General features: G+C 39.2%; 1 protein-coding gene across 4 annotated transcripts; it reads right to left on the reverse strand.

Moving 5' to 3' along the window:
- Positions 1–6: 6 nt before the first annotated feature.
- On the reverse strand, positions 7–27,388 carry hpca (hippocalcin). 4 transcript variants are annotated; one of them, XM_081702590.1, is made up of 6 exons: positions 27,192–27,388; positions 8,102–8,129; positions 7,723–7,870; positions 5,211–5,492; positions 2,507–2,612; positions 7–1,805 (listed from the first exon to the last, which is right to left on the reverse strand). In XM_081702590.1, exons 3-6 carry the CDS (start codon positions 7,816–7,818, stop codon positions 1,708–1,710), a joined length of 582 nt encoding a protein of 193 aa, XP_081558716.1. In that variant the 5' UTR covers positions 7,819–7,870; positions 8,102–8,129; positions 27,192–27,388; the 3' UTR covers positions 7–1,707. The 4 variants fall into 4 exon arrangements, with proteins under 4 accessions (XP_081558716.1, XP_026862187.1, XP_081558721.1 ...); XM_027006386.3 differs by lacking the exon at positions 8,102–8,129 and having other exon boundaries at positions 27,192–27,387; XM_081702595.1 differs by lacking the exons at positions 8,102–8,129; positions 27,192–27,388 and adding an exon at positions 7,056–7,222 and having other exon boundaries at positions 7,723–7,861.
- Positions 27,389–27,722: the final 334 nt, after the last annotated feature.

A 27,722-nucleotide genomic window follows, 5' to 3' on the forward strand; every position in this document is an offset into this window, starting at 1 on the left:
CCCAGCTGAGGTTTCAAACACATAACTATATTTATCAGTGACAGCATAGGGAGACCATTCACGACACCCTCGCATGAGATATTCATGCAACATAAAAGATTGTTTGAGAGGTGATGCGTGCCATAAACTTGTAGAATCGTGTATATATATATATATATATATATATATATAGTCTTGGTACAAATAGGGTAGCAAAGAGATGCTAACAGCTGTTGAGTGAGAAAAAAGGTGGGAATGTGTCAATACCAGAGCTGCGGGGACCAAAGCTCCATAAGTGTGCACAAAGGACAAGAGGAGAGCAGCTGCACAGTGACACGTTACAATCTGGTTAGACAAAACTGAGTGATGTTTTCATACACTCCTGTCAAGAGTGGAGATAAGCCCTTAGCGCTACCAATTGCTGTGATGACTCTTTTTAGATGTATTAATGATGCATTTTGTCTAAACTGAGATGTGCTCATAAATTATTGTATTTTACATTCTCTTCTGTGTTGTGACTGAGGTTTTGAAATAAACAAAATTTTATGAGCACCTTCTGCAAAATTTGAGAATTATGTGTTGCAGGACAATTTGCCACTTATTCCAGGGTTTCAAAAACACAGTATTACCTAAAAACATACTGCATTTAACGACACATAGTAATATAAAGTTAATGTGCGCACACACACACACACACATGCATTGTATCATGCGTACATCACCCTCATGTTCACACACACAAAGCATCTCAGATCATGTGCTACAAGCATCTGATTCCAAACACAATGGAATGTATCCCCTGATGCAAATATTTCATACAATGCTTTGCAAAGTCGTCCGCAGTTCACCTTATAGATAGAGCTTGAAATCTCTCTTCCATCTCATTCCAGCAGTAATAAAATAATTTTCCTTCACATTAAACTCCTGTAGGTTAACTTATCTGAATCAATTACTGCTGCCATCAAAATGACACTGCAAAATAAAATTCAAAAATAAATAATGTGGAGAAAACAATACATATATAGAAAAACAAAGTAAAATCAACAAAAAAATTAAACAATGGGATTTTCAGTATGTTTCTTATTATGAAAAATCATAAATGCCATAGCAAAAAACAAAAAACAAAAAACAAAAAACATATTCAATCCATCAGTCCACTGTGTCTACAGGAGGCTACTTTGGATACTTACTTGAGCTACATAATACTGTCTTCATTCACAAGTGAGTAAAAAGAAACCTACAGTTGCCTTTTTAAAATGTGTTCTATATGTTATTATAATGTGTATATACATATCAGTAAGGATATAAAAAAGAAAACTGGGCTATCAGTGAAAAAAAAGAAAAAAAAAAGTAAAAACAGGACAGACATTGGAGTGGGTGAAGTGAAGAGGGTGGGTAAGCTGGCTGGAGAGGGAGTGCATGCAGAATTCCCAGGGAACAGTCCCTCCAGGCCAGGAGACTGGAACGTGCCAATGGCTGAACGCCGGGTATCAAGTGCTCCATGGGTCACCGTTGAGATATGGTCAGGGGAAGCGCAGCAGACAGCAGACGTCTTTGCAGATGTTGCCTTTGTTCTTCACATGTATGCATGTCCTTTCTTGAAGAAACTCAAAGTAAAACTGATGCACTTGTTTATTTATATTTTTTCTTAGAACTCTTCCATCTGGAACACAAATAACGATGAGAGACGAGAACCTTCATGCATCGAGCACACATTTCTTGTGGGACTCAGAACTGTGAGGCACTGCTGGGGTCGCACTGCAGTAGCCGCACGATAGAAGGATCACTTTTGGCACCTTTAATGAATTCCTCCAAAGACAACTTCCCTGTGTGGAATAGATAGCAAACGTGAGGCCCAAAGATAAGAACTATGGATTTATTTCAATGGTAATTTTTTAAACACAATGATCTTTGACCCTGTGCACAGTTGGTTGTTTTATGTGATTTCTATCTTAATTCTATCCTAACAAGATTTTAACCACATGCATTTATAATATGTACTCAAACGCATCTCCAGTTAGCCAGATTGGAATCTGATAGCTATTTAGCTCAAAAAAGCGACTCCTCATCTAATGTTGCTGCCTGTTGCTTCTCTTTTCTTGTGATGTACATAAATAATGCAACAACAATGAAATTAAACAAATGCAACTGTATGATGTTTTTTTTTTCTCCTAAAGTTAAAGAAAGTGAAAGTTTGGCATTTCCAGTTTGAAGTGGTTCCTGGCTTGTTATATCATGTAATGTGATGAGATGGGGAGAGTTTTTGGTTGCAAAGTGTGACTCAGATAAGTGGCTGTGTTTACACTGTATGTCTGGTTTAAATGTAGTCTCAGACAACATCCTGAAGTAGAAACATTTAAATCCATTTTAAATGCATCATGGGTGTGTTTACACTTGCACATTTATGTGGATAATCCCTATTCAGATATAATCCCGATACTCAAATTGCATGAGTTTAAACAGGGTCTATGAGAGATGTCCATCAACCCTAGCCTTCACAACAGAGACACACAGTTTTTTCTCCTACCATCATTGTTCAGGTCCATTTGTCTAAAGATCTTATCTGTCCTTTTCTCCGGTGTGGACTCATCCTCAGGCATTTTCATCACCGATGACACCATCTTATAGATGGCCTAAAACACAGGAGAGGGAGTATGATGGATTAAGAAGGATTCTGCAGTTGAACTCTCTTCTTAATGCTCTTGAATATATATATATATATATATATATATATATATATATATATATATATATAGAGAGAGAGAGAGAGAGAGAGAGAGAGAGAGATAGATAGATAGATAGATAGATAGATAGATAGATAGATAGATAGATAGATAGATAGATAGATAGATAGATAGATAGATAGATAGATAGATAGATAGATGCATGTATGTATGTATAACATACTAAGCAACTTAATCTAACAAAGAAAGAGTCTTCTAACAAATTTGAACATATGGAGTCACATTGTTGTTAAGATAGCTGATAAGGCTGGAGCTGTTGTCGTTTGGAGAAAAGACCTTTACAATAGAGAAGCAATCATGCAGCTTTCCTAAACTAGATTTTATAGACAGAAAAGCTCTGGCAGGACTCTTCTTAGCAGGACTCTTCTTAGATTCTGCACAGAATCTTACTGTAGATAATCCTTTCTGTCATTTCTATCTTCTTCCTAAAATTCACAAAGAAAACAATTATGGATGTCCTAATATAGATACATTATGATGCTTGTCCCAGCCCAACAGAAATTATACCTCAATTTCTGGATGACATTTTTAAACCAATTGTTTAGTCCTTAACAACATGTGTTAAAGACTCTTCACACTTTCTACAAATCCATGAATGACTGAAAGAACAAATGCTATGTTCCAACTAATTACTTTTTTCTGAAACTGAAACTATTCAAAGCACAATAAAAATTTATACATGCTCATCCCTGATGAAGAGCTTTAAAATATTTTTGAGATAAGACCTGAGAAGAACCCTCCTACAGAATTTATCTAAAGACTGTCGGAACTTGTGTTCACTACAAACTGCTTCACCTTTGACTCCAAATACTGCTCAAAAATAAGAGGAGTTAGTATTGGAACTAAACTGGGACCATCCTATGCAAACCACTTTGGTGGATTTGTTGGGAAACGTCTTTAAAGCAACATACTAGACATGTACTCTTAGTATTTGTGAGATACTTTGGTGATTTATTTTGGCACTGGTGCATGCACATTAGAAGAGCTCCAATCATTTATTTCTTCCTTCTCCAAGTTCTACCCAGACCATGAAGTATAGCACATCCTGTCATGAGGATAACTTTTTTTTATGGATGTTTCAGTTAAGTCTGGAAATTCTTGTTTAAATACCATCATCTATTATAAACCTACAGTCTCCCATTCCCATTTGCAGTACAACACTTCACATTCTGAGGCCTGCAAAAACTCCATCCCTTACTCACAGCTATTAAGATATAAGCACATCTCTCTCTCTGTGTGTGTGTGTTTGTGTGTGTGTGTGTGTGTGTGTGTGTGTGTGTGTGTGTACTGGAAATGTCCATATATATATATATATATATGGACATTTCCAGTTTAATGATATAACGGAGTGGAAGAGGCTAGAGAAGAGTTGTCCTCTGGTATTATGTCTCTCCACTCTCACCTTACAGTCTGCAATCCCTGTGTACCAGCCAACCGTGACATCCATGAGCTTGAAGATAATCCCAACTGTTCTGCACACTGGGGTAAATCCTGGTTAAATTTAACTTGCTAATCCACAAGGGAACAGTACCACAGCTGCTGCTGACACCATCCCTCCACCCCTACACTCCATTGTTATGGATGTTCCCCTTGTGACATCACAGGCCAAGGGTCTTCACACACGGCACAGTGCTGCTGAGTCTGGCTGTAGGTGAGCACCTGTGGTAGTGCTCTCCATTGGAACATGCTTCTAAACCCCGCCTCAGACCATACCACCATGGGTCAATGCATTTCACCCCCACACATGGCCACACTTACAAAAGCAGTTACAATTAATAAATATAGTTGGGTTTATATGTCTTTATGTCAATACATTATATCTAGTTTTATAATGTTTAGTTTTCCCTGGTGGTGTTTATCATAACTAACCACAAGGTCTTATACCAGAAACTACTGAATGAGGCCCACCAATGTAAAGTTTCAAATCCACACAGCCTATAATAACATTATAACGTTAATAAGTTATAACGTGGTCATATGTGGTACAAACCCAGCCAAGGACAAATGCTGACCTCAAGCTAACACTGCATTAATAGCATTTCCAAGATCTGATATAAGCAGACCGCAGACTGCTCAACAAATTCACCAGCCACTCACTGACTCATTAGCAGAGTGTCACCAGTATAGGATTTCACAGCGAAGTCAAAACCATCTTCACAGCATAGTGATTTGTAGTTTTAATTGGGAGTTATAGTGTTGGTTGAATAGGAACCAAATGAAAACATTTTTAAAATAGCTTTCAAAGCATTTTTGTGACTTTAACAAGAGTGGGTCCAGGTGGACTCCTGAGTAACTGAAATGCAGAAATAACATTAGAATACCAAGAGTCAAGATGATAAATGTTGGTCATTTTTCACTTTTAATTAAATCCCATCACCATTCAAATGTAAAAATCTTACCCCTTGAGCCAATAGCAGTCATGCTAGCCTTTAGCCTCTGTGCATTATAAAACCTGTCTGCACCGTTTCTCCCAGAATGGTCTCTGACCTGCACAATCTCAAGCATCTCCTCACGACTGATGTAGCCATTTCCATCCAGGTCATACATGCTGAAGGCCCATTTGAGCTTCTGGTCCAGCTTTCCCCGAGATGTCACACTAAGGGCAATGATGAACTCCCGGAAGTCGATAGTGCCATCGTTGTTGGTGTCAAATGTGCGGAAGACGTGCTCAGCAAACTTGGAGGCATCACCGTATGGGAAGAAGTTAGCATAGATCTTTTTGAACTCCTCCACATTCAGGTGGCCACTCGGGCAGTCTTTAAGGAACCCCTACCAAGAGGGAAAAGCCTGTTTTAGTGACAGTATTAAGACTTACACTTTGATCGAATCTTATAACACAGAAACACAGCGCAATTTGTAATTTGTAAAATGTGAGCAATGCAATATTGCAGGATGACATTTCTACATCTAAATTAGTCCTATATATTTTAGTGGTTCTCTGTGGAATTATATCATCATACAGGAAGAATTTAAACATTTAGCCTTCTTCTCTAATCCTGAGTGGGTTCAAGCTTGAAGTTACAGTACTTTATTGCCATATAAGTCAGTGCTTTACTGAGAGGAATCTTTTTTAGTGTCACTCAAGCACAAACATCTACACATCTGACACACATTGCTTCAATAAAAAACACTTTTAAATACACTGAAACACATTAATAAAACATTAAAAACCATTAATATACAACACATTGCTAAGACACATTGTTGTGGTGTGGAGTATAACAGTCTGATGGCAGAAGGATAAATGTTGTTATGGAACCAAGATGGTCTACATAAGATGCCCTGGAACCTTTTACCAGAAGGGAGCAGTTTAAAAAGGTTTTGTGCTCGGGGTGAACCATCTGCATGAATTTTTAATGCTTTCTTTTTCATTCCATTGATGTATATAGAGACAACAGATGTGAGTTCACAACCAATGATTTTAGGAGCATAATGCAGCACCTTCTTTAACCATAAGCTGCTGCATTATCATACCAGACACGTATTGAAAAGGTCAGCACAATTTCTACCACAGCTCAATAAAAGTATAACATAAAGTCTCCAGTCACACCAAATTTCCTAAGCTGTCTTACAAAGGAAAGCATTTGATGAGCTTTTTCCAGCAAGGCAGCAGTGTTGTGTTCTAATTTAAGTGACTTACTGATGGTTGTCCCCAGGAGCTTACAGAGTAAACCCTCGCCACCCCCTGACCATTAATGGCCAGAGGTGGTAGGTCCTAAATTATCCAGAGATCCTGAATTTAACCACTCGTTACTTTGTTTTATCAATGATTTATCAGTGTTCAGGCTTTAATTATTTACCCTACTCCATTTCAGTACAGCTCCTGTATGCATTTTCCATCATCATTAGATATCAGTCTCACTATTGTTGTATTATCTGCAAGTATGTACAATTTCACTAAATCTGAATTTGATATTTAGTCCCTGTTATACAGAGATTATACCAAAGGAGACAACACACAGCCTTGAGGGGCACCAGTCCTGAGAAATTGAGGAGTGGAAACACAAGATTCTTTTTAACCATTTGCTTTCTGCTTGACAAGAAAAGAATCAAGAATCCATCAGTACAAACACTGGTGGACTCTAAGCCTTTGAAGCCTTGAGCCTTGAACGTAGCATTGTATTAAATGCTAAGCTGTAGTCTAAAAACAGAATTCATGTATATGTACCTGGTTCCTCCAGGTGTTGCAAAACAGAATGTAAACAGAGTGACAAAGCACAGGCCAGAACATGTTTGTTCAGCTCTTTTCTCAGTCCTTTGGCCAACACGACTCTCTGCAGCTTACATTTTAATACACGCTGCTTTCATCCACTCATATAACTGTATATTTACTGCAGGCATCCAGGCCTCCCCTCAGGTTCATCACAGCAGTGCCCGAGCCTGGGACTCAGGGCCTCTTACTGCAGTTCACTTTCCATGACCACTCTTCACAGAGATGCAGTGTCCTATCTCTGGGGAAAGAGCTGCTTTTATGCTCCTCGATGCCTGTGGCCCAGGGCCTGGATAAATAAAATCATGTGAAACAATGGTTGTATGACCTTTCAGTTGACCCCATTATTACTTTTTCTGGAATATATGTAAAGGGTATTTCAGATATTTGCACATTCGTTATTATGAAGCGGTAAAGCATAATACATCAAAAGTTACTTTTTTTTTTTGGAGCTTGTAAAGGAAACATTGGGCAAAAAATTACATTTACGCAATTTTTCCTTGCTCCAAATGATGTCATTTAGCAAAGACATGTTTGGTTCCCACATTTTGCTTATATTATTTTGTACTGAAGCTACAACACTAACACATAGCTAACAAGGGGAAGCTTATGTCCACCATTTACAGTTATGTCCACCAATTACAGTGAGATTGTGCCTTAAAGATGCTTAGGTGTTCAGTAGTATGTTCTCTAAATTTGTTAGGAACATTAGTTTCATGGCAACTGCAAAACTAAAGGAGCAAATTGTGGATACCATTCATGTCTTGGCTGACAGGTTGTTTTTCTCACCTTGTACCACTCCTGCAGCTCATGGTCAGAAAACTCAGTGTTCTCCCTCAGGTCCTGTAGCATCTCTGGCCTGAGCTTGCTATTCTGCTTTCCCATGTCGACCGGGTCTCTGTGTGCACAGCGACGACACCAAGGCCCCTGGTCAGAGCTGCCAACAAAAACACACCAATCATGGGAGAGTCCCCTATCTTTAATGTGCAAAAATAACCATACATCGGCTAACCATAAAGACAGAAAAGTATACATTTTGTAACAAACTTCTGACATTACAGGTGTAATTAAGCAGAATGTGTGCAAGTATGTCATACACAGTCTGTTTAATTAAATGAATACATGTGCATATGTTAGTGAATTAATCAGTCCTTCCTGACTCACTTACCCTAAGGCTCAAAAGGTCCCTGTACCCACTAAGCAGATGAAACAAAATCCCAAATCAGGTTAATCACTCCAAAATGCAAAATGGAAAAAAAAAAACATCTGTTTGAGGTAAATGTTTTCATGACATATTTTAAAAACACAATCACAAGTATGGGAGCCAAAATCTGCTGTAATTAATAGCCCAGTCGCCCACACTGTCTGCAGATCAGACAGCCAGCAGGGCACCAGCCCAGCTGGGACATGAGCTACAGTGACGAAACCCCAGAGGAGGAGAAGCAGAGAACAGCTCCTGGAGCTCTGGAAGCTTCAGACATCATGTACAGCCCACACATATCAGGCTTGTGGGCCTGATGATGATCTGAAGCTAGCCTTCATGAGAGATAGAATCTGACCTAAGCATGCTTGCATAAGTGAAAAAAAGAAAGAAAAATATCAAATAACAAGGTATCTTTCTAAGCTTCTGTCAGTGTCAGGTCTGAGGATGATCTATTTTGTAGTATGTAGGTGGTGACCTATCTAATTTATTTTTCCTACATCATGTTTTCTGGACTCTGGGGATAATTATGCCCATCTGAGGAAGCTGAAGGATAAGCAAACTATATAAAGCCCTCTCAGCCCAATATGCTCTGAGGAGTTCCAGCTCTTGCACAACTGCCTCTGTCCACCCCAGAGACTCAGATAAACATGCACTCCCTCTCTCAAATGACCCAGTGTACTGGTCAGTTTAGTTTTCGACCCCGGTGTGGCCTTCTGAATACTGCAGCTTTCCAACCAGCACACAACTGTTCCATGGATGATTTCAGTATGCTGCCTGATATGCATTGCTTGGACCAGCGTTTTCAGCCTTTCTCGGTCTCAGTTGCTGACTGTGAGTAAAGGGCAACTCAAATCTAAAGCAGAAAGTTCTGAACGGTAATTGAACTGAAGGTTAAGGTCAGAATTCATGTGGAACTGCCTCAAATAGTATTGGGCAGCATGGCGTAAACTGAGGTGCTCTTAATTCTCTCTGGATCTGGTATTGTAGCCTGAAGAGTACCATTTCATAGGGACTTAATGCCATCATTCAAAACTGCTATTGCAGTTTTATCAGCCCTAGTGAGCTCTAGAACTTATTGCATTTAAAAGTGCTTTAAGCCATGATTGAAGAGGGAAGAAAATGCTGGTACTTATGCTTATTTACATGTTGGCAAGTGTATCAATCAGTATTAATAAATCTTAAAGTATTGGATTCTGAATTTCTACAGTGAATAAAAGGCAGATTTCTGTTAGGAGATATAACAACATAAATTTATTTACCTAAAGTGATAACTATTTGGTAAATTGTTACATTTGATCATATATAATGAAAATATAAAATAATTTAATAATGTAACATTTATATAATGCCATATATTATGTCTGTGTGTACTATTATGTATGTATGTGTGTGTGTGTGTGTGTGTGTGTGTGTGTGTGTGTGTGTGTGTGTGTGTCTGTGTTTGCACATGTGTACAAAAATGCTAAATTTGACCCCCTGACCAACAATCAAGCCACTGAACTTTACATGCATTATTGCTAATGTCATAGTTCAGGTGTTTCAGATGTTTTTGCTCCTGCTCTGAAATACCCTTTACATATATCAACAGGCTCCTCACTATTAGGAGTGCCACTAACATTAGCTTGCTGCTCCTGGTCTGCATTTAGTGTTGGCTCTGGGTGAAGCTCTGTTGTGTCATTCTCTGACTCACACATTCTCTGTGTACCCTTTTCGAACCAAGCCAACATCATTATTTAGCTTTAACATTACTTTCATTAGAATTAACAGTACTTTTCTTGCACTAGAGAGAATGGGAACAGGTGAGTGTCATGTAATGCTCCATAAGCCCATACAGTATACCGGTCAGTACAGGTCCACTTAGAGCACATAGAGCCATATGTGTTTGAATACTTCCTGAACTTCAGACAGAGAATCCACTGCCGAGAGGAGAGGCAAGGAGAGGAGGAATGAAGATGATTTTATACCGTTCTCATCATTCTCATATTTTTCTCATGCAATCCACATTCTCTCCTGTTTACAAATATGGTTTACAGTTTACAATTTCATGAGTAGAGGTAAAAATCTATTCCATTAAAACTTTTCTAGATAAAATACTCAACCAAAACTTAGACATGGGTGAGAATTCACCTCCAGTCTACACCTGTGCCTCTCTACACTTATTGCTCTTTTCTGTTATGCTTCAGTTTCTCAAAACTGCCATTTCCTTCACTAGCCACTAGGTTTAAATAATAATCCACTTTTTAAACAGTGTCCCACATGTGCAGAGGAAATGTCTAGGACAAGCTTCCCATCCCATTCCAGCTCATCTCCCAAATAACTGTTCCCATTCTCCCTGTGGATTAGCAGCAGCTGTGCTGTTAATCCAGCTATGAAAGCATAGATTAATATGTAATGAACACTACAGACAGGATAGGATATCACTAAGGACCAATATGAATCAAGTTCAGTGGTGGTATATGTTAATGTTCACAGGTGTTAATATTGACAAGAGGAGAGTTAAAGTGGACAAGTGTATGGCTTAACAAAAATGCATTTGAGTATTCAGTACCTCCTTATTACTTATTTTATATTCATGTTTTCTCTCTAGCACAATTTTTACAGGAGGTGGGGGCTGAACACCATTGTGGGGGTGTTTGAACTCTTGAATTAAAACAGTTTAAATAAACAGCTTCTGTGAATCAGATGTTCTTCACACATTTTTATATGTATGTTGTATCATAATCTTTGAGATTTATATCCAGAATATTCTTATGGTTTGTATTTTCCTTTGGATAGGCATCTAATTTTGTCAACATTTTTCTTTTCACAGTATATAATCAAATTAACAGTGACAGATTCAAATAAAATAGAAAATAAAGACATGTGTGTTTCCTTTTCTGCATTATCTTCTCCTCTGTAATGACATCAACATTGTCCATTGTTGTTTAGGTGTTTTTTGGTTTTACTGAAAACACTTACAAATGAGACTTGACAAGTTTAAAAATGTGCTGAGTTCTTCAAGGTATGGATTGTATCTTTCTTTTAGCATCTTTAAAGTTGAACTATGTTTATAATTCACTGTGCTTTAGAGAATAGGTTTCTACTGTGCACTGAGGCATTGAGAACTGGGCCACTGTGTAGTACTGGATCCAAAACATCAACTATTAATCAAGTCAAGATTAAGAACAATGCTCAGTTATAATAGATCCACAACTTTCAATAGCTCTAACTTCTAAGATGCTAAAAGATGTTAAGTTTATGTCATGTACTGCTCGCATCCTGTGGGTTACGAATAAATGTATGCATGCTTATAAGAATTGATGGATGTATCTAAGGGGACATAGCTGTTATGATCTTAAGGAAAAAAGAGACATTCTTTAAAAAAAAAACAGAAAAACAGAAGAAAATAAACGAACACACGAACACACACACACGCACACACACACACACACACACACACACACACGCACACACACACACACACACACACATGACCTTGCATTCCAGAAAGAAGAAAATATGCTTGTTAACAAGCTCTACAAGCACAAGGGCTGAGGCTGAGAGTGACACAGCATACCAACTATTAAAACAAAGGGAAAGAAATTCTGGACAGAGTATAAAAGCACATCACACACTGTGAGCATCATATTGCAGCATCTATAAAAAGGCAGAAGCAAAAAGATAGAAGAATTGATTTTTTTTCATCCCTTGACTTTTTATCTGCATAACCCCTTTACATTTTTGAGAAATGTAATCAGAGAAGCAATCTGGTAATCACAGAAGCAATCTGACATGGCAAACAATTTTGATCTCTTTAAATCATGGTACTGTCTCTCCTTGTGTCTCTCTTTTAGCCCCTCTAAATTTCACCCTAGTTGCCACTCCTCTGAGTATCTTTTTTCTCAGTATCTTTAAATCTTTGAATCAAGTTCAAATCAAGTTCACGAGAGAGACAGCCTCATTTTTCTCACTTTATTTCCTCTGCTTTCCATCTCTCAGTCCTTCTTCCATCCCCTTCCAGCAAGACATGCAATGCAGACACAGACACCCACACACACACACACACACTCAATCACACACTCAAACACACACATTCACTCACTCACACACACACACACACACACACACACACACACACACACACACACACACACACACGCACGCACACACACACACACTCACACACACACACACACACACACACTCACTCATACACACACACACATACACACTCACCACACACACACACACACACATACACACTCACATACACACACACACACACACACACACACACACACACACACACATACACAAAATAATAAATAAATAAATCACCATGCTAACATCCCAGCAACATTACAGGGGTATCTGTGATCTCACAGAAGCAAAAGTGGGCCTCCTCCATGCAAATCCTTTGTTGACATCCCTAGTGCCACTAAGCTGTAGGGTTTGCTTGGCCAACAGGCTGTCTATCCTACAACTCATAGGAATGTCAGCAGCATTTCTGAAGCTAAGTGTAGAATTTAATCTTTTGTCACTTATACAACATCCTTATAGCTTCACAGTGATGTCTCCCTCTAGAAGCCTCCAGAAACATCACAGAAGCACTGGACCACTGGGCTATTCCAGTCTTTACACAAGTGGCAAGTCCAGCCCTTAATGAAGTCATCAGGGGACAAACCCTGACTTACATCAGTGGAGCATTTATTTCATGGATAGTTCAAATGGGAGGAGGAGGAGGAGGAAGAGGAGGAGGAGAGAAGGGGGGCAATTCAGCGAGCAATGCTGAAAGAGAGAGAAAGAGATGATGGGAGAGAGAAAGAATTCTAATGAAGGCAGTAAAAATAACAATGAGGTTGTGTCCTCGGTGGGTGAAGTCCCTCCTGTCTAAGCGAGAATACCAGCTCACTTTGCATTCTTCATTTAATTCCTCAGTAGGGACTGTTGCAAATCTTAGCTGTCCATCCATTAGAACAAAAGGGGGCAGAAAGCCCATAGTTGTTATAATTTAACATGTGCCAGACCTAGGATTGGATTTACACATGCCTATCCCTCAGATTCACTGAACAGTAGAGCAAATGATAGCATGTGAATTAAGGGATATTACTCAGAAAGAGACACAGAGCTGTCTGTGGTGGGGAGATGTAAATGAACCAACTGCAGGAAGATGGATGAAAATGCAACTGTATAGAATGTGCATCTCCCACCCCTTCACTTTGACAGTGTGGATCTGCAAGCACAGAAGTGCTTATCGGAGCAGCCCAAGTTCACTTCTCACAGTAAAAAATCATACAGTAAAAAATGCATAAAAATCACAGTTATAATGGCAACCTGGCTTTACACAGTGCAGGGATCACTTTTTCATCATGAAGGAATGAGGTGGGGAATACAGAGTCATGGGCTATGTACAGATGCCTGATTATCAGAGGGCTGCTCTCACTGGAGGCTGTCATGACCTCCATGATGCACTGTTTGTGTGTGAGTGTGTGGGTGACTGTTTGAGTGTGTGAATGTATGTCATGGCTAAAAGCAGGATGGGAGATTTACAGTTGGGTAGGTGTATTAATGCAAACCCCATGCAATCATTTCTGGTTAGGCGTGTTGCCATGATGGTCTCTATAAATGATATAGTTCACACATTCCATTAAGATTGTTGTTTTAAACAAAAGGAAAGGTCCAAATTCTGATGAAAGGCCAAGCTTTATGAATGTCATTCCTAAATGCCATATAGTAAGCCATGGATAAACTACATTATACATTATCACAACTATACATGATGATGAGAAGCAAACATGAGACTTAACCAGCTCTGTACACAGTAGTTTCAGAGCCTTGGTCAGACAAAGCATTTTTCTGAGACAAAGCATTTGAAGAGGGTCAGAACAAATGGGTCAACTGCAAGCATGCTACCTTTGAAGAACTCATACTTTTAAAAGGTACCTTCTATTTCTATAATGGGACACACAAAGAGGGAATAGTGACCTTCATTCAGACAGGGACAGCACCACACCTGAGAAGTACAACCACTGGTGCATCACATTAAAATAACTCAGCTTTTTTCTTTATAGCAGTCAATGATCTACTGAATTTTTTTGTAATTTATTTATTTATTTATTGGCTATGACACAAATTACTTCTTATGTAATAGCTTCTCAAAAGGTTCTGAAGCATCAAAATTAACTTAATTTTAGAGAAAGGATAGCTACTGATAGGAGAGGAAATCTGTTTATATTTAATTGCATATATTTTGGACGGCAGGCCATTCCCAGATCAGCAGTGACATATGTGTGTAAAAAAAAAAAGATACTGGACCTTTTAAATGTAACTTCCTGACAGTCATACCAGCATAACAGTCACTACAATGCCACTTCCATTGCAGTGTATCTGGGGTGCTGAGAGGGATGTGATCTCTAGCAGCTATCCAATCAGCAGCAGTCCAGCGGTCAGAGTAGCTGGTGAGTGTAAAGTGTATATGGCAGGGCACATCCGTTGTGTCTGAGCACAAAAATACACCCTTTTAGAAATGGAATGGAAAAACTCACTTATTTATTTTATTTTGTTTTATTTAATTTCATTTCTCATAACAGAAGAATGTTTAGGGATGAAGGACGAAAAAGGAGTGTGCTACTGGTACCAGCAGTTTTATATAGTTTATGATATCATCTGTCTTGGCACTTAAGAAAAAAACACAGGCCAATTTTTTTATGATACACGCCATTTCTTTTTCTGATAACAGTTCCTCAGTGATAATTTGTGTTCTGTTCTGGCTCCCCGTATTTCATTTACATGACTCCAGATGACCCCTCAGTGTTAACTGGGTAAGTCATTTAACACAGTATCTTTTCAATGACATCCAGTTTCTTCCTGTAATCTCTTCTCTCTGTTTGGCCTGAAACACTGAAACACAGAGGTGAGTATGTTTCTCTTTGAGACGCTTTGCCTTCTGTTTTTCCTACTCCTGGGCTGAGAAGTTTGAATACATCTATGACAACTGTCCTGATTTCCCTTTTTAGAAACAATCAGATTTTTCCAGTAGCATGGTATGACAACTAAATAAAAATATGTCAATACATTGTTGCAGTGTATAGTATGCTTCTTTCTGTTTTTCAATGGCTGCTTGAAGTTTTGAATCAGTCTTCCCACTAACCTGTTTGAGGCTAGTTGGTGCAGACTTAATATCTTGAACAGTTTTACTGTTGAATGCCCTGAACCAGCTACTTTTGGGAGCCCGTAAGCTCATAGCCTCAGCAATCACAGCTCAGTCACCCTGGTTTGACTTCTGGCCCAATGCAAGCACCCATGTCCACAGGAAGCTGATGTGTGCACTTTTCTGAAACGTCTATATGTACTTATTCATGTGTGTGTTCTGGCAACCTCAAAAGATGCACTTGAGCTCTGTACATAAAGGGGTTCATTGGTTTGATAAAACAAACTTCTGGTAACTACCATAAACTTAACTATTCCTGTTATCCTAGTAGTTTATTTGCTTTGTTTTTTCATCCCATTCAGATGCACAGAACTGAGATTGAAAACAAAATAATGTGTTTATCTACCTTTGTGAAATAACTATTAGTCTGTCACTTTGTTTCATGCTATGTGGGCAAATCCAAATGCCGACTGAAAATGAAAAGTTGTGAGTACAAATGTCAGATCAGGAAAAGGGATGAGAAATCCCCTGTGGTGAGACATTTTAATAGGGAGGGACATGATGCCAATTCTTTACCTTTTATGGGTCTGGAATAGTTAATCCATCGTCAAGGAGTGGACATGGTATGAAATGTTTTTTACAGAGGTAGTCATGGTACATTTTCAATCTCAATTCTGTGCTACTGAATGGGATAAATGAAGATTTTGCTTTGTCATGTTTTCTATGGGTGGAATTTATGCACTTATTTACTGATGTGAATACAATTATGAACAATTCTGTATTTCATATGTTATTGTACATGTACCTGTAACTCACCTTTTACTATACTGTAGATATTAGTTTGTTATATGCATGCTGTTTGTGTCTTGAGTCAAAAAATTATTGCATAATATATGAGTGCTGTCCAAACACCTCTACTCATTATTTCTTGCATGGATCAAACACATTTAAAGTAGCCAATTTCTTAAACAAGCCAGGGCCTGTTTACTTTATTCTTACAAGTATTTTAACAAGCAGGAATACCCTTTCTGCCATATACAGCATCTCTAAAATTATGTACTCTCAATATGATACCCAAAGCTTCTTTTTCAATCTGAGAATAAATTACTGAGAGCAACATTAGATTTTTCACTACTATCTGTTACAGCATCCACCTCATAGGGACTTAAGCGTTACATGCTAGCATACATGAGTTAAAACAGCAGACACTGGTTCTTTGGCTTGGCTCTAAGGAATGTCTTATGTTCTGTGACAAACACATCCAGGGCAATGTTCTGTTCCAGGGCAACAGAAAAAGTCTTAGTCTTAACTTCTTATAACTTTTCTTCATTCTTTTTCTGCCTCAAACTACATTTTTTAAAAACATTTTTGTTTCCATGGTATTCTGGCAGGTTAGCAGCATCACTGTTCTCTCACAGTCCTTTCTCTGGTGGGCTTTTTTAACATTTCCATTATTACTGCTGTTTCTTCACAATTGGTTTCTTAGCTGTTTTTCTAGCAATGCTCCAAATTCTCTCTTGTTGCAGCTAGCTATTTTTGTATTGCTAGATATTTGACTGGAGTCTTTACTGCAAGTAATGCACAAGTATGGAAACTTAATATTTTATTTGCCACACTAAAAAGTACAAAGGAAATTTTGGGATGTCTTATGGTAAGTGACATGCTGAAGATTTTTGTAGCTTTACTGAAGAATAGCTACTACTCATAACTGCTGAGAAAAAAAATATTAGGCTACTAGCTCACTTTTTTAGGGCTAACGAACTTTGCAATTCTAGACCACTCTTTTCAACAAAAATGTATAATTAGCCTTACTGTCACAATTTTAATGATACTTTTCACAAATGTGTCTCCTCCTAATCATCAGTTCTTTTCATTACTGTTATAACTATCCATGATTTCAGCTATCTTAACCTATGTATAAAATTTACAATTTCAGTACTTATGTTTACTGTCCAGATTTTTATATTCTATCATTTTTTTATAATACACTACAAGGTCAAACCCACATGTCATTTGATCAGAACATATAACATTAGTAATGCTTTTTTTAATAGATCACATATCTCACATGTCAATCTCACATATTGCACATGTTCTTTTTATATCAGTGATCTTGATTGGTTAAACAAAAGTTTAACAAAAGTATGGAGCTATAAAATGTTTTGTGTGCCGTGTGTATTGGTAAATTACATAAATTACATATTTACAGTTAAAGAATCTTCCTATACCAGAGATAAAAAATATGAGTGTGGGGTTTTCCATGGAAAGAGTAGCACATCAAATTACAAAGAATTCAGAGCCTCATGAGTTTTTTCATACATCATGCATATTAGTCTTTGGGTCTAAACTTAGCTGATGAAATAAAATGAAGCTTCATGAGCTTCATAAAGATTATCATTGTTTCTTGGTAAATAATTATCACATCTTAGCTAACACACTATAGATAAACTTTTGAATGATCACAACTTTGGGCATTTAACATACAATGAACATTTCCACTTACAGAGATAGTTTGCCAGAGATGCTAATATAGTAACCAAAAATGCAGCCACCCTATCTGAACTACATGTTGATCCAAGTCTTGCAATGTATAGGGGAGGAAAATAACTGTTTGCCCCAACCGTTATTTGGACTAAACACTGATCATGTACACCTTATGTGATGTCATATAGAAAAACTGATCAAAAGGGGATGCATAGTGGGAATTGCAATTATAAAAGGGGGAGGGGTTTTGCCTCTTTTTTATAGGGAGAATGGAATCCTCTTGCATCCTTCCTGAAATGGAGCCCTGGAAGTGACACGTTTCAGATAAGAAAAGTCATCACCCTCCAACAGTAAGTCCATCAGCAGGGCAAATAGACTCAGGGATAGATGCAGAGAGGCATAGGCAAAGGATCTAGACCAACTTAACTGCAGTCCACATTCAGGCCTTCTGTACTTGATACAGCCATTATACAGTCTTGATACAGTGATACATGATATAGACTTCCCAAAACTCTCCTGAACCAACCCCCACCTCCATTCCCCGATCCAAAACCCTTGTGTGATTGCCCCCCACACCACCCCCTAGTAGCTACACCACTGTGTATCCTTGCATTTGAGGGCTTCCAGAATATGCCCTTGTAAAACTCTTTGTTGTTTTTGTTTTAATGTAAGATATGCCACACCTAACCTCAATAACTTCAAGGGTTCTTTTATAAAGGTAAAGCATATGGGCCCTGAGATATGGTAGTTGTATTATCTTCCAGTTACCATTCAGAATAAGTCCAGCTAAGACCATTTTTTTACCATGCACGATTCCCACCTACACACATACAACCAGAGAGACAGAGAGGAATAAAGACAGAGAAAGAAAGAGAGCCTTCAAATTATGTCAAAATTATTAACAAAATTGTAGGTATTCTTTCCTTCTCATTTTGATGCAAAGAAATAGTTAAAGATATTCTTAAGAGTAACCTTATTTGAAAACAAACAAGCCACTTGTACTGACCTCTTTGTCTTTAGCAGTGACTAATAGTCAGGAAAAGCTTTATGCTAATGCCCTTCTCAAATCCCCTGCTTCATGGTTCACACAGGATTTCTGAGCTGCCATTACCAACCAGTATGCCATCGTCCTGCCAGCCACACTGCAACAGCCTCACCGCCCTCCAAGGGAAGACATCAACACATCCATCATCACCTCATGACCTTGTGGGGTTTCCTGCAGGTTTCTACGGCTGAGACAGGCCACATATCTACATGAATCTGGAGGTTATGTTTCTGGCAGGGTTGAGAGAAAGGCAACATGGTTGTTTAGAAGGAAAGGTAGACAGAAATGCTAAAGACCTAGGTCAGCTAAATGCCATAATGTAAATTTAAATAACCTAAGTGATTATATATACTATACCTGTCTGAAACATGTTTAAAAAATGCTTTCTTTTTTCTCTTATATGCTATTTATTCAGGCAAATTAATTAATTTTTCTTTCTAATGTCCACCTTTTTAAACCAGCAGAGCATCTGTACTTCAAACAATCTCTCTGCTCTCTGTTGTCTGTGAGTCTTGTTGCAGGTGTAAATCCCACTGACTGAAGCCTGAGAAACACTGTGTACCAGATCAAAGAACACATATAGCATTCTCTAGCCAAGCTGATCCTATTAGTAAAGTACCTGACCAAGTGTGTAAGCAAACACTATGCAGCCAGTCAATGAGAGAAACTGTAACCATGTCATGAAAGAAAATGTAACAGTCAGCGATAACAGAGTAACATATGAATTAATATTTTTCTGGTTTTATGACCTTGGTCCAATCAGAGCTGTTCATGTAAGTTCACAGGGGATAGGGTGGACTGTCAATGACTCACCATTATTTTAATCAGCAGAATTCATCAATAAAAAAGCATGCCAAATGATTTTTAAAGGTTCTGGTATCTGACTCATCCTGGACAAAGATGTTCCAAATGTTAAGTCACTAGGATTTATTTATATATTTTGCTTTTCGCTCTAGTTACCACCATTTTATATGACAACTATTCCAGCACAATTATTTAACTTTAAAATAAATTCCTTATCTTTCATAGAAACGTTAAGGACCACTTTCTGGCATGAATTAAGCCTAGTCTTGGTCTAAATAGTTATTTAGTAATATGAACTAAACAGTCAGCAGTCATTCATCATCAATACCTTTTTACCTAGGTCTACAGCAAATCCTGGTCTAAAAATGGATATAAATGAACTGACAATGTCAGGGAATGGTATTTAAATTTCTTTGTTAATTTCATGACTGGGTTAGAGATATCTCATCTCAACTACTCTGCCTATTCTTTTTAATTTTTAATCCTTCACCCAAGGGCAGTAGACTCCAAGGACACTCCCATATTCTGCACAAAAATTCTCACAGTACTTTGTGTGCAGAGGGCAAGCAGTATTGAGGTCAAGGAGAACAGATCTCACACTTCCCTTAGGGGTGGAGTAGAGGCAGGCCCTCACCAACACAGGAGTCATTGCCAAAGCTCTAAAGGGCTGAGTCGTGTGGTTATCTTGGCACTGAACTAACATGCCAGCCTCACCTTGCCCCATAAGTGTATCACATGCCAACATCTACTTTGCTTGTCACACCTTCAAAGCCATTTTCTCCAGAGGTCCTCTGCAAATTCTGCAAGGCATTCAAATAACAACTTAAGCAGAATAAATAAACTATGCATATATACTTTTATGAATTTAGACCTTCAAAATTTAATAATTTTTTAGCATACTTGTTTTGTTTTTATAGCATACTTGTAGCAAGAGTAACCTTTAGTAAGTTATTGACACCCACTGGCAGTCACCTCTCTTCAGTCAGTAACTTCATCTTCCTAAAGAAAGGCACTGAAACCCCAGCTATTCTAGCACTTAAACCATCGTGGTAAATTGGTATTTCTAGCAGGGTCCTGGGAGAAAGAAAGCAAATCTGTTAATGAACAGCTCTTATTGGGAAAGGGATAAGAAGCGGAAGAAGAAAAGGATTGGCCAAGAGAAAGAGGCAGCTAAGTGATTCTGGACTGCAGTAATGTGTCCTCATCTGGAGAATAAGTGCCCTTCCCTTTTATATTTGAAAATGGAAAACATAATCATTCTAAAACATAGAAAGTAATATTATTAACAATATTATACACATATATTAAAGTTCACTAAAAAGGTGGCATAATAATGTCTTGGACATAAAACCATACCCATGGCCATTTCTGCATGGAGAGAATAATAAGGAAATAACAAGATTTACATGGAGCCAAAGCATTCACCTGAATACTGAATAACACTGCAAAAGCCAAATCCTCTTGACAGAAAATACATATTAAATAGATACTTTGCATACAGCGATCCCAAAGAAATTTGAACTACCCAATCCATCACTGAGCAGAAGGGCTTGGAAAACAGCTTGAAATGCTGAAGGATGGAAAATATTTTACAAGGTATGTTTCTTGATACATTATGGACTCCACTCTCCCATTTCCCGTGGTGATGAAGCCCATACTAAAAATACACATCCTCTTTCATCAGAATACAAATTGCCTTCTCAGCCAAACTGTCCCCTTTACCTACTATCATGTGGCACAGCAGACAGCCTCAGCACAGGAAGGTTCCTCCTCCATGTCTAAGATCAAATATGCCCACCATGGGTTCACTTTGATGCACTTCTAGTGCATGCACTGCACTGATCTGTATTCCTTTAAAGATGTGCAGCTTGTGTGGAAGAGTGACTCTATATATCGGTCTCTCATTTTGTTTGTTTCTGTTTCTAATTTGTCAATGCCTGACTAACACTTGATTGCCATCTCTGCCAACATATAAATATTATTTTGGTTGTTCTTCATATTTCCATTTCTGTTGTGACAAACAAAGCAATTGCTTGTGTTTGTGAGTTCAGTAAACTTGATAATGAGAGTTTGGGCTTGTCTTAAAAATATTTTAAAGCCATTCCAGTCCATTTGATTTATTCTAAAGTACAACAATTATGCAGGTCAGGCTTCAGTAATCAATATTTGTTTCTCTCATTCAACTCTATCAGTCTAGAAGAGCTACAGCAGACATGGGAGTCTTGGGAATAATGTGTTGCTAATTGTTGCCAATTCCATTTAGAAAATGGCTCAGTATACTAATACATCGATTTTGCTTCTCTAAATTTGTACAAAATATAAACTTTGCAGGATCCCTCTATGTTTTTATTTATGTATCTATGTATCTTGTGAAGCTTTTTGAAAACTTCTGGTAAATTGCAATTAATCCAGAAAGGATGAGACAGCTTCAAAGGTCTACATTTGGTTTGCTTTCATTGCTCATCTCTAGTTTAGAAACTGCCTGTATTATTCTTCTGGTCAAACACCAGTGACCCTCTTAGTTCCCTTTTGCCAGTAAAAGGTCTTCCAAGAAGACATAAAGGAGGATAACTGAACCAACAGAACTCAGTGCAAACAAATAAAACTTCTGTGTAAATTATATTCTGCCACTTAATACAAAGTATGATAACCCTGGCTGCCAAGATGAATTGCCAGAGCCAGAGCAGTGAGGAGGGGGTCAGCCTGACCTCACAGAAACTGAGACAAGGCAAAAGACTTGGAGGCATTTTCTACTTCTCCCTACACCCATGAAACATCTCTTTGAGTGCCACAGCTTCGTGGACCCAGGCAATGGAGGAGGTTGAGATCAGGATAATTGCAAATCAGGTCTTGCGAATCAGGATACTATATACACTCTTAGCTTAGAAAAGGATCTATTATTCCAGCAGACAATCAACACGCAGCTGTACAACACACTGCATCAGGGCTGATTAGCCGCATCAGATAGTATGATGTTGAGTGTCTCTGCTGTCTGGGTGTGTGAATAATAATTGCACTGCTTTCAGTTCCACTTAAATACACACACAAACACAAACACACACCCCCACACACACGCAGACAGACAGACACACACACACACACAAGCAAACACACACACAAAACACTTACCCAGTAGAAAAACACATTTGCTCTGAGAGAAATCATTAGAATCAACCACAGTGCGGGCACTGAGCATAATTGCCGCCCTGTCAGTGTTCTCTAATGGAGGGCTGAGACCAGGTCTGGGGAGTCTTTGGAGAGGGGAAGTGAGGAGCTCTCAGTGGTTGGTAACCCACATACATCCTTGAGATGGAGCCCAAATACAGTACAAGTTACATCTCATACACTGCAATCATGACTGACGGGGTATGCGGGGTCAGGCAGTCAGGAGACAGGCAAAAGGCTGATTGCTAAGAGGGTCTGAATGCTCAGAACAGTGTCAGGGCATGATGTGTGCATCATTTTTGCAGTTGATGAGACTATGCGAGACTAACTCTTGCACTGCTGCCTACAACGCAGGGAACATGGACGAGTACAGGGCTGCGGCATACGGAGTGCGCAGGGCGGCGAAGCGGCGCTACTGGAAGAAACTAGAGTCACAGTTCCAGCAGAGTGGCTCTAGAACCCTGTGACAGGGACTACGGACGATCACAGATTACAAGAGCCCACCCCCCGGACTGATGAGCGCAGATAAGTCTCTGGCAAATGAATTAAATACATTCTTCGCTCGCTTCGAGGCTGCATTTAGCAACGCTAATGCTAACAGCGCGAGCGCTAACAACGCAAATGGTGCTATCGGCGCAGCCAACGGCGCATGCGTAAAGCCCACCATAGGCCAGCGCCCTCTCATCATCGCGGACAGTGACGTGAGGAGAGTGTTCAAAAGAGTGAATACCAAGAACGCGGCGAGACCAGAGAGCATCTGCGGTAGAGTCCTCAAAGCCTGCGCAGACCAGCTAGCCCCGGTATTCACTGACATCTTTAATCTCTCCCTGACGCTCAGTATCGTCGCATCCTGTTTCAAACGATCATCCCGTGTCCCGAAGAAACTTCGGTCTTCCTGCCTCAACGACTACCACTCTGTTGCCCTCACATCGTTCATGAAGTGCTTTGAAAAGTTGGTCAGAGACTTCATCACCTCTTCACTGCCAGCCTCCATCGACCCACTGCAGTTTGCATACCGTCAGACCCGCTCTACTGATGATATAATCGCACATCTGCTCCACACCACACTGACCCACTTGGACAAAGGGAGGGGTAATTATGTTAAAATGCTGTTTTCGACTACAGTTCAGCATTTAACACTATCATCCCCTCCAGACTCACTACCAAGTTGGAGGATCTAAGACTGCATCCATCCCTGGGTGACTGGATCTCCAACTTCCTAACAGACAAGCCACAATCAGTATGGGTGGGCAACTGTCTCATCCACCCTCACCCTCAGCACTGGAGCTCCCCAGGGTTGTGTCCTAAGCCCCCTGCTCTACTCACTGTACACCTAGGACTGCGTGGCCACTTCCAGCTCTACCATCATCATTTAGTTTGCTGACGATACCACTTCCTAGACGTCAGCAAGACAAAGGAGCTGATTGTGGACTGCAGCAAGAATTAGGAATGGCACTGCCAACCTGTTAGGATCAACGGAACCACATTGGAGAGAGTAGACCGTTTCAGGTACCTTGGAGTTCACATCTCGCAGGATCTGTCCTGGTCCCACCACACCCAACTCCCTGGCAAAGAAGGCTCGTCAGCGTCTTTACCATCTCAGACGCCTAAGAGACTTCAGACTGCCTTCCAAGGTGCTGCGGAACTTCTACACCTGCACTATCAAGAGCATCCTCACGGAGAACATCACAGTCTGGTTTGGGAACAGCACCAAGCAGGACAACAAGCACTCCAGAGGGTGGTGCGTTCAGCAGAGTGCATCACTCATACGGAACTTCCTGACCTGCAGACCATATATTACAAGCGGTGCCAGACCAAGGCCAGGAGGACTGTGATGGACCCCACCCATCCCAACAATAGGCTCTCCTCTCTGTTGAGGTCAGGGAAGCACTTTTGCTCCCTGAAGACCAAGACAGAGAGACTGAAGAGAAGCTTCTTCCAGCAGGCTATTCAGGCCCTGAATCAGGGCAACTGATGAACTGATGGGGCTACTCTGTGTATGATGTCCACAATAACATCATAAAAAAACTCTAAAAACTGTAAATTGTACATTGTATATACACATATTATACATTCCCTCTTCATCCATCATAACATATTTATTTATTCATGAAACCACATCCATTTCCCTGTATCTCTTCTCAGCTCAGACAGAGCAGTTACAAAAATCATTTCACTGCCAGTTATACCATGTATGACTATATACGTGACAAATAAACTTTGAACTTTGAACTTTATGCTTTCTTGGTATTACTGAGCTATGAATTCACATGATAGAGAGAAAAACAGTCATAACCTAGTCAAGCATACAGTATTAAAACATCAGAGCATCAGGTTCTCTGTTTCTAGAAGAGGACTGATAACATGCAGTAGTTCAATATCATCCTTACATTTTTGTTTGTTTTTTGTGAACATCAAAGTGCAAACATGGACCATTAGGAGACCATAATAATGTCTCCATAATAATTATATATGACCTTTCACCAGTAGGCTGTCACATGCTTGCATTTAGCAGCACAGTGAAAATTGACTAAATAGACAATAAAGCCAAAGATATTCCTGAATAAAGTTGAAGAAATAGGCCCAAAGTGAGAATTGTGCCACATGGTGGAAATGGTTCATGCACTTAGAGCATAGATCCAATAAAATACAATAGTGCTGTTAATGGAAAGCACATCCAAACAGCAGCCTTGAGTTGCTGTCATCTTTGATTTGTTACATCTTCAGTAATGTTGAGTTTAATGACTTAATTTCAAAGTAAAACATCATGATAGATGAGACATTCACAGCACCTATATGAAGAGACATGTATTCAGTGTAATCCTGAAGTTATACCAAGTGTTCAAAAGACACACAAACTTGTATAAAAACATCCTACTTAGGATTGTCCAATACATATACAAGTACAGGAGAAGAATAAAATCTTCATCACACTTTACACAGTTGTCTGCTAAGCATCTTCAATCTCCTTCAGTGTTTCTTCTGTGTAATTATATGTCAGATTAAAAGAAATTCAGAATAACTAGTAGCAAGTGTAAACACACAGGCACTGCTGGATCCTCTTCCATTTCCCTCTCTTATCTTCTTACGTAACAGCGATGCTTTCTCAGCAAGCAGCCTGTCAGTCACACACAGCTGACAGACACACAGTCATGGCTCAGCGTATGGCTCTGTGTCCATTTGTCATTCATATTGCACCAGCAGTTCCATAATACTAGTTTATACTAAGTAAACAAGATTCTGTATTCACAGTAATGCCTGTCATCAATGGAATGAGAGTAGGAATTGGCCGCAGATATGTTCAGAGTCACCCAGTTATAAATGTATCAAAGCTTGAACTTAAAAGCAATGGGAAGTGTTCTGTCCTCACAAATTTGGCCATATGTATTTTATTTGTACTAATACGTGGGATCTTCCAGTGAATCACATTATACTCTGTGTGTTCTGTAATGATCAACTCGTCCTAGATAAGAATTCTTTAGTGATGACCAATCTCCTGATTTTTGTAGTGGTGGCTTCATAAAATGTACATACTAAAGGCGCTTAAGTGTAGTACCAAGAATCAATACAAAATGCGTCATAAAAATTTAAATTAAATAAAATTAAAGTGGTTTGTTCATAGCGTGTTTCCTGAAATGTACCGAATTTATGATAACACGCCAGTTTTCTTAGCACATGTCAATAGTAGACATGTTTTAATAAATTTGCATTAGGTGATATTGTATTATTACACTCTCTAAAGATATTCGTGAAGGAAATTATTTATTTACATCGAACAATATACTTCTATAGAATTAATATATTTTGAAGGCACCTCACGTAATTTACTTACAATTTTACTTACATACAATTTTATCCCGAGGTCCAAAACATAAACACAGGACACCTCCTTACTGCAACCAAAGGGGATTCAGTTTTGTCAACGAATTCATCGCTTCGAAAGGAGAATTCCGGAAAGCATGCGCATCCACCGAATGCAGCCCCTGTCCCACGAAACGTTAATTCTCAGTAGCACATTAGTAGTGAAACGATTATTTACACAAGACGTAGGCCTATGTTTCATTTACGAACTACTGCTGAATTAGAGTAAATGCGAAATAACCTCTACACGGTGTAGTAGCCTAAGCTTCTTATAATGCAAACTCTTCATTGGAGCCTACGAGCACCGTGCAATAAAGAGCAAATGGGGTTAGTTAAGTTTATGCGTTTGAGTAATCAAGCTTTTCTTTTCTTTTTCCGATATGAAACATTTAGGCAACCCGTTATCCCGCGCGTGGTGGGCATTATAGGATAGTATTTACAATTCAGAATAGCAGTCCTCTAAATGGCATGCACGTCTAAGGCATAACCGACCTACCGTCATTACGAATTTAATGCTGAAATCAATATTTCAGATAAAGAGAAGGCGTTGACTGTATCTTTCTTACCGTGTTCAAAATGACTGAAATCCCCTCGATGTGTTGATATGTACTGGTGGCAGGAAGTGTGGCGAGTGCGTATGCGCCTTTTTGTTCTTTTCTGCTGCGCGACTACTACTGCTGTGCCCCGTAAACCATGTTAACGCTGGATGCCCCGCGAGAGAACGAGCAGCGTGTGCTTCCACGGTGCTGTCAGAGAGAAGGCTATCGGTTTAGAGGATTTAAAGAAGAAGAGGGTGTTGGTAGGATTACGTGGTGGGGTTTTAATGAGATGTCACTACGCCAACTGGTGTCAAGGCCCCCATCCAACGACCGTTTCCCTGCTCTGTAACAGCATGCTTTTTATGTTAATTAGCACTAATTCATAACGGATCCATTAATGGTTGCTGAATGCATCAGATTAGGGGCACTTGGTGCAACCTGAGCATCCCTACAAAGGACTTGAAAAAGTTCAGAAATTAATAAGATCCAACTAAATTCTGAGTTAGGCACAGTTTATTAACTTCAGATGTCATGTAGTGAGTAACATCATTGAAAGTA

This window comes from Electrophorus electricus, chromosome 2, assembly GCF_041902795.1.
Source record: "Electrophorus electricus isolate QZ-2024a chromosome 2, ASM4190279v1, whole genome shotgun sequence".
NCBI lineage: Eukaryota > Metazoa > Chordata > Actinopteri > Gymnotiformes > Gymnotidae > Electrophorus > Electrophorus electricus.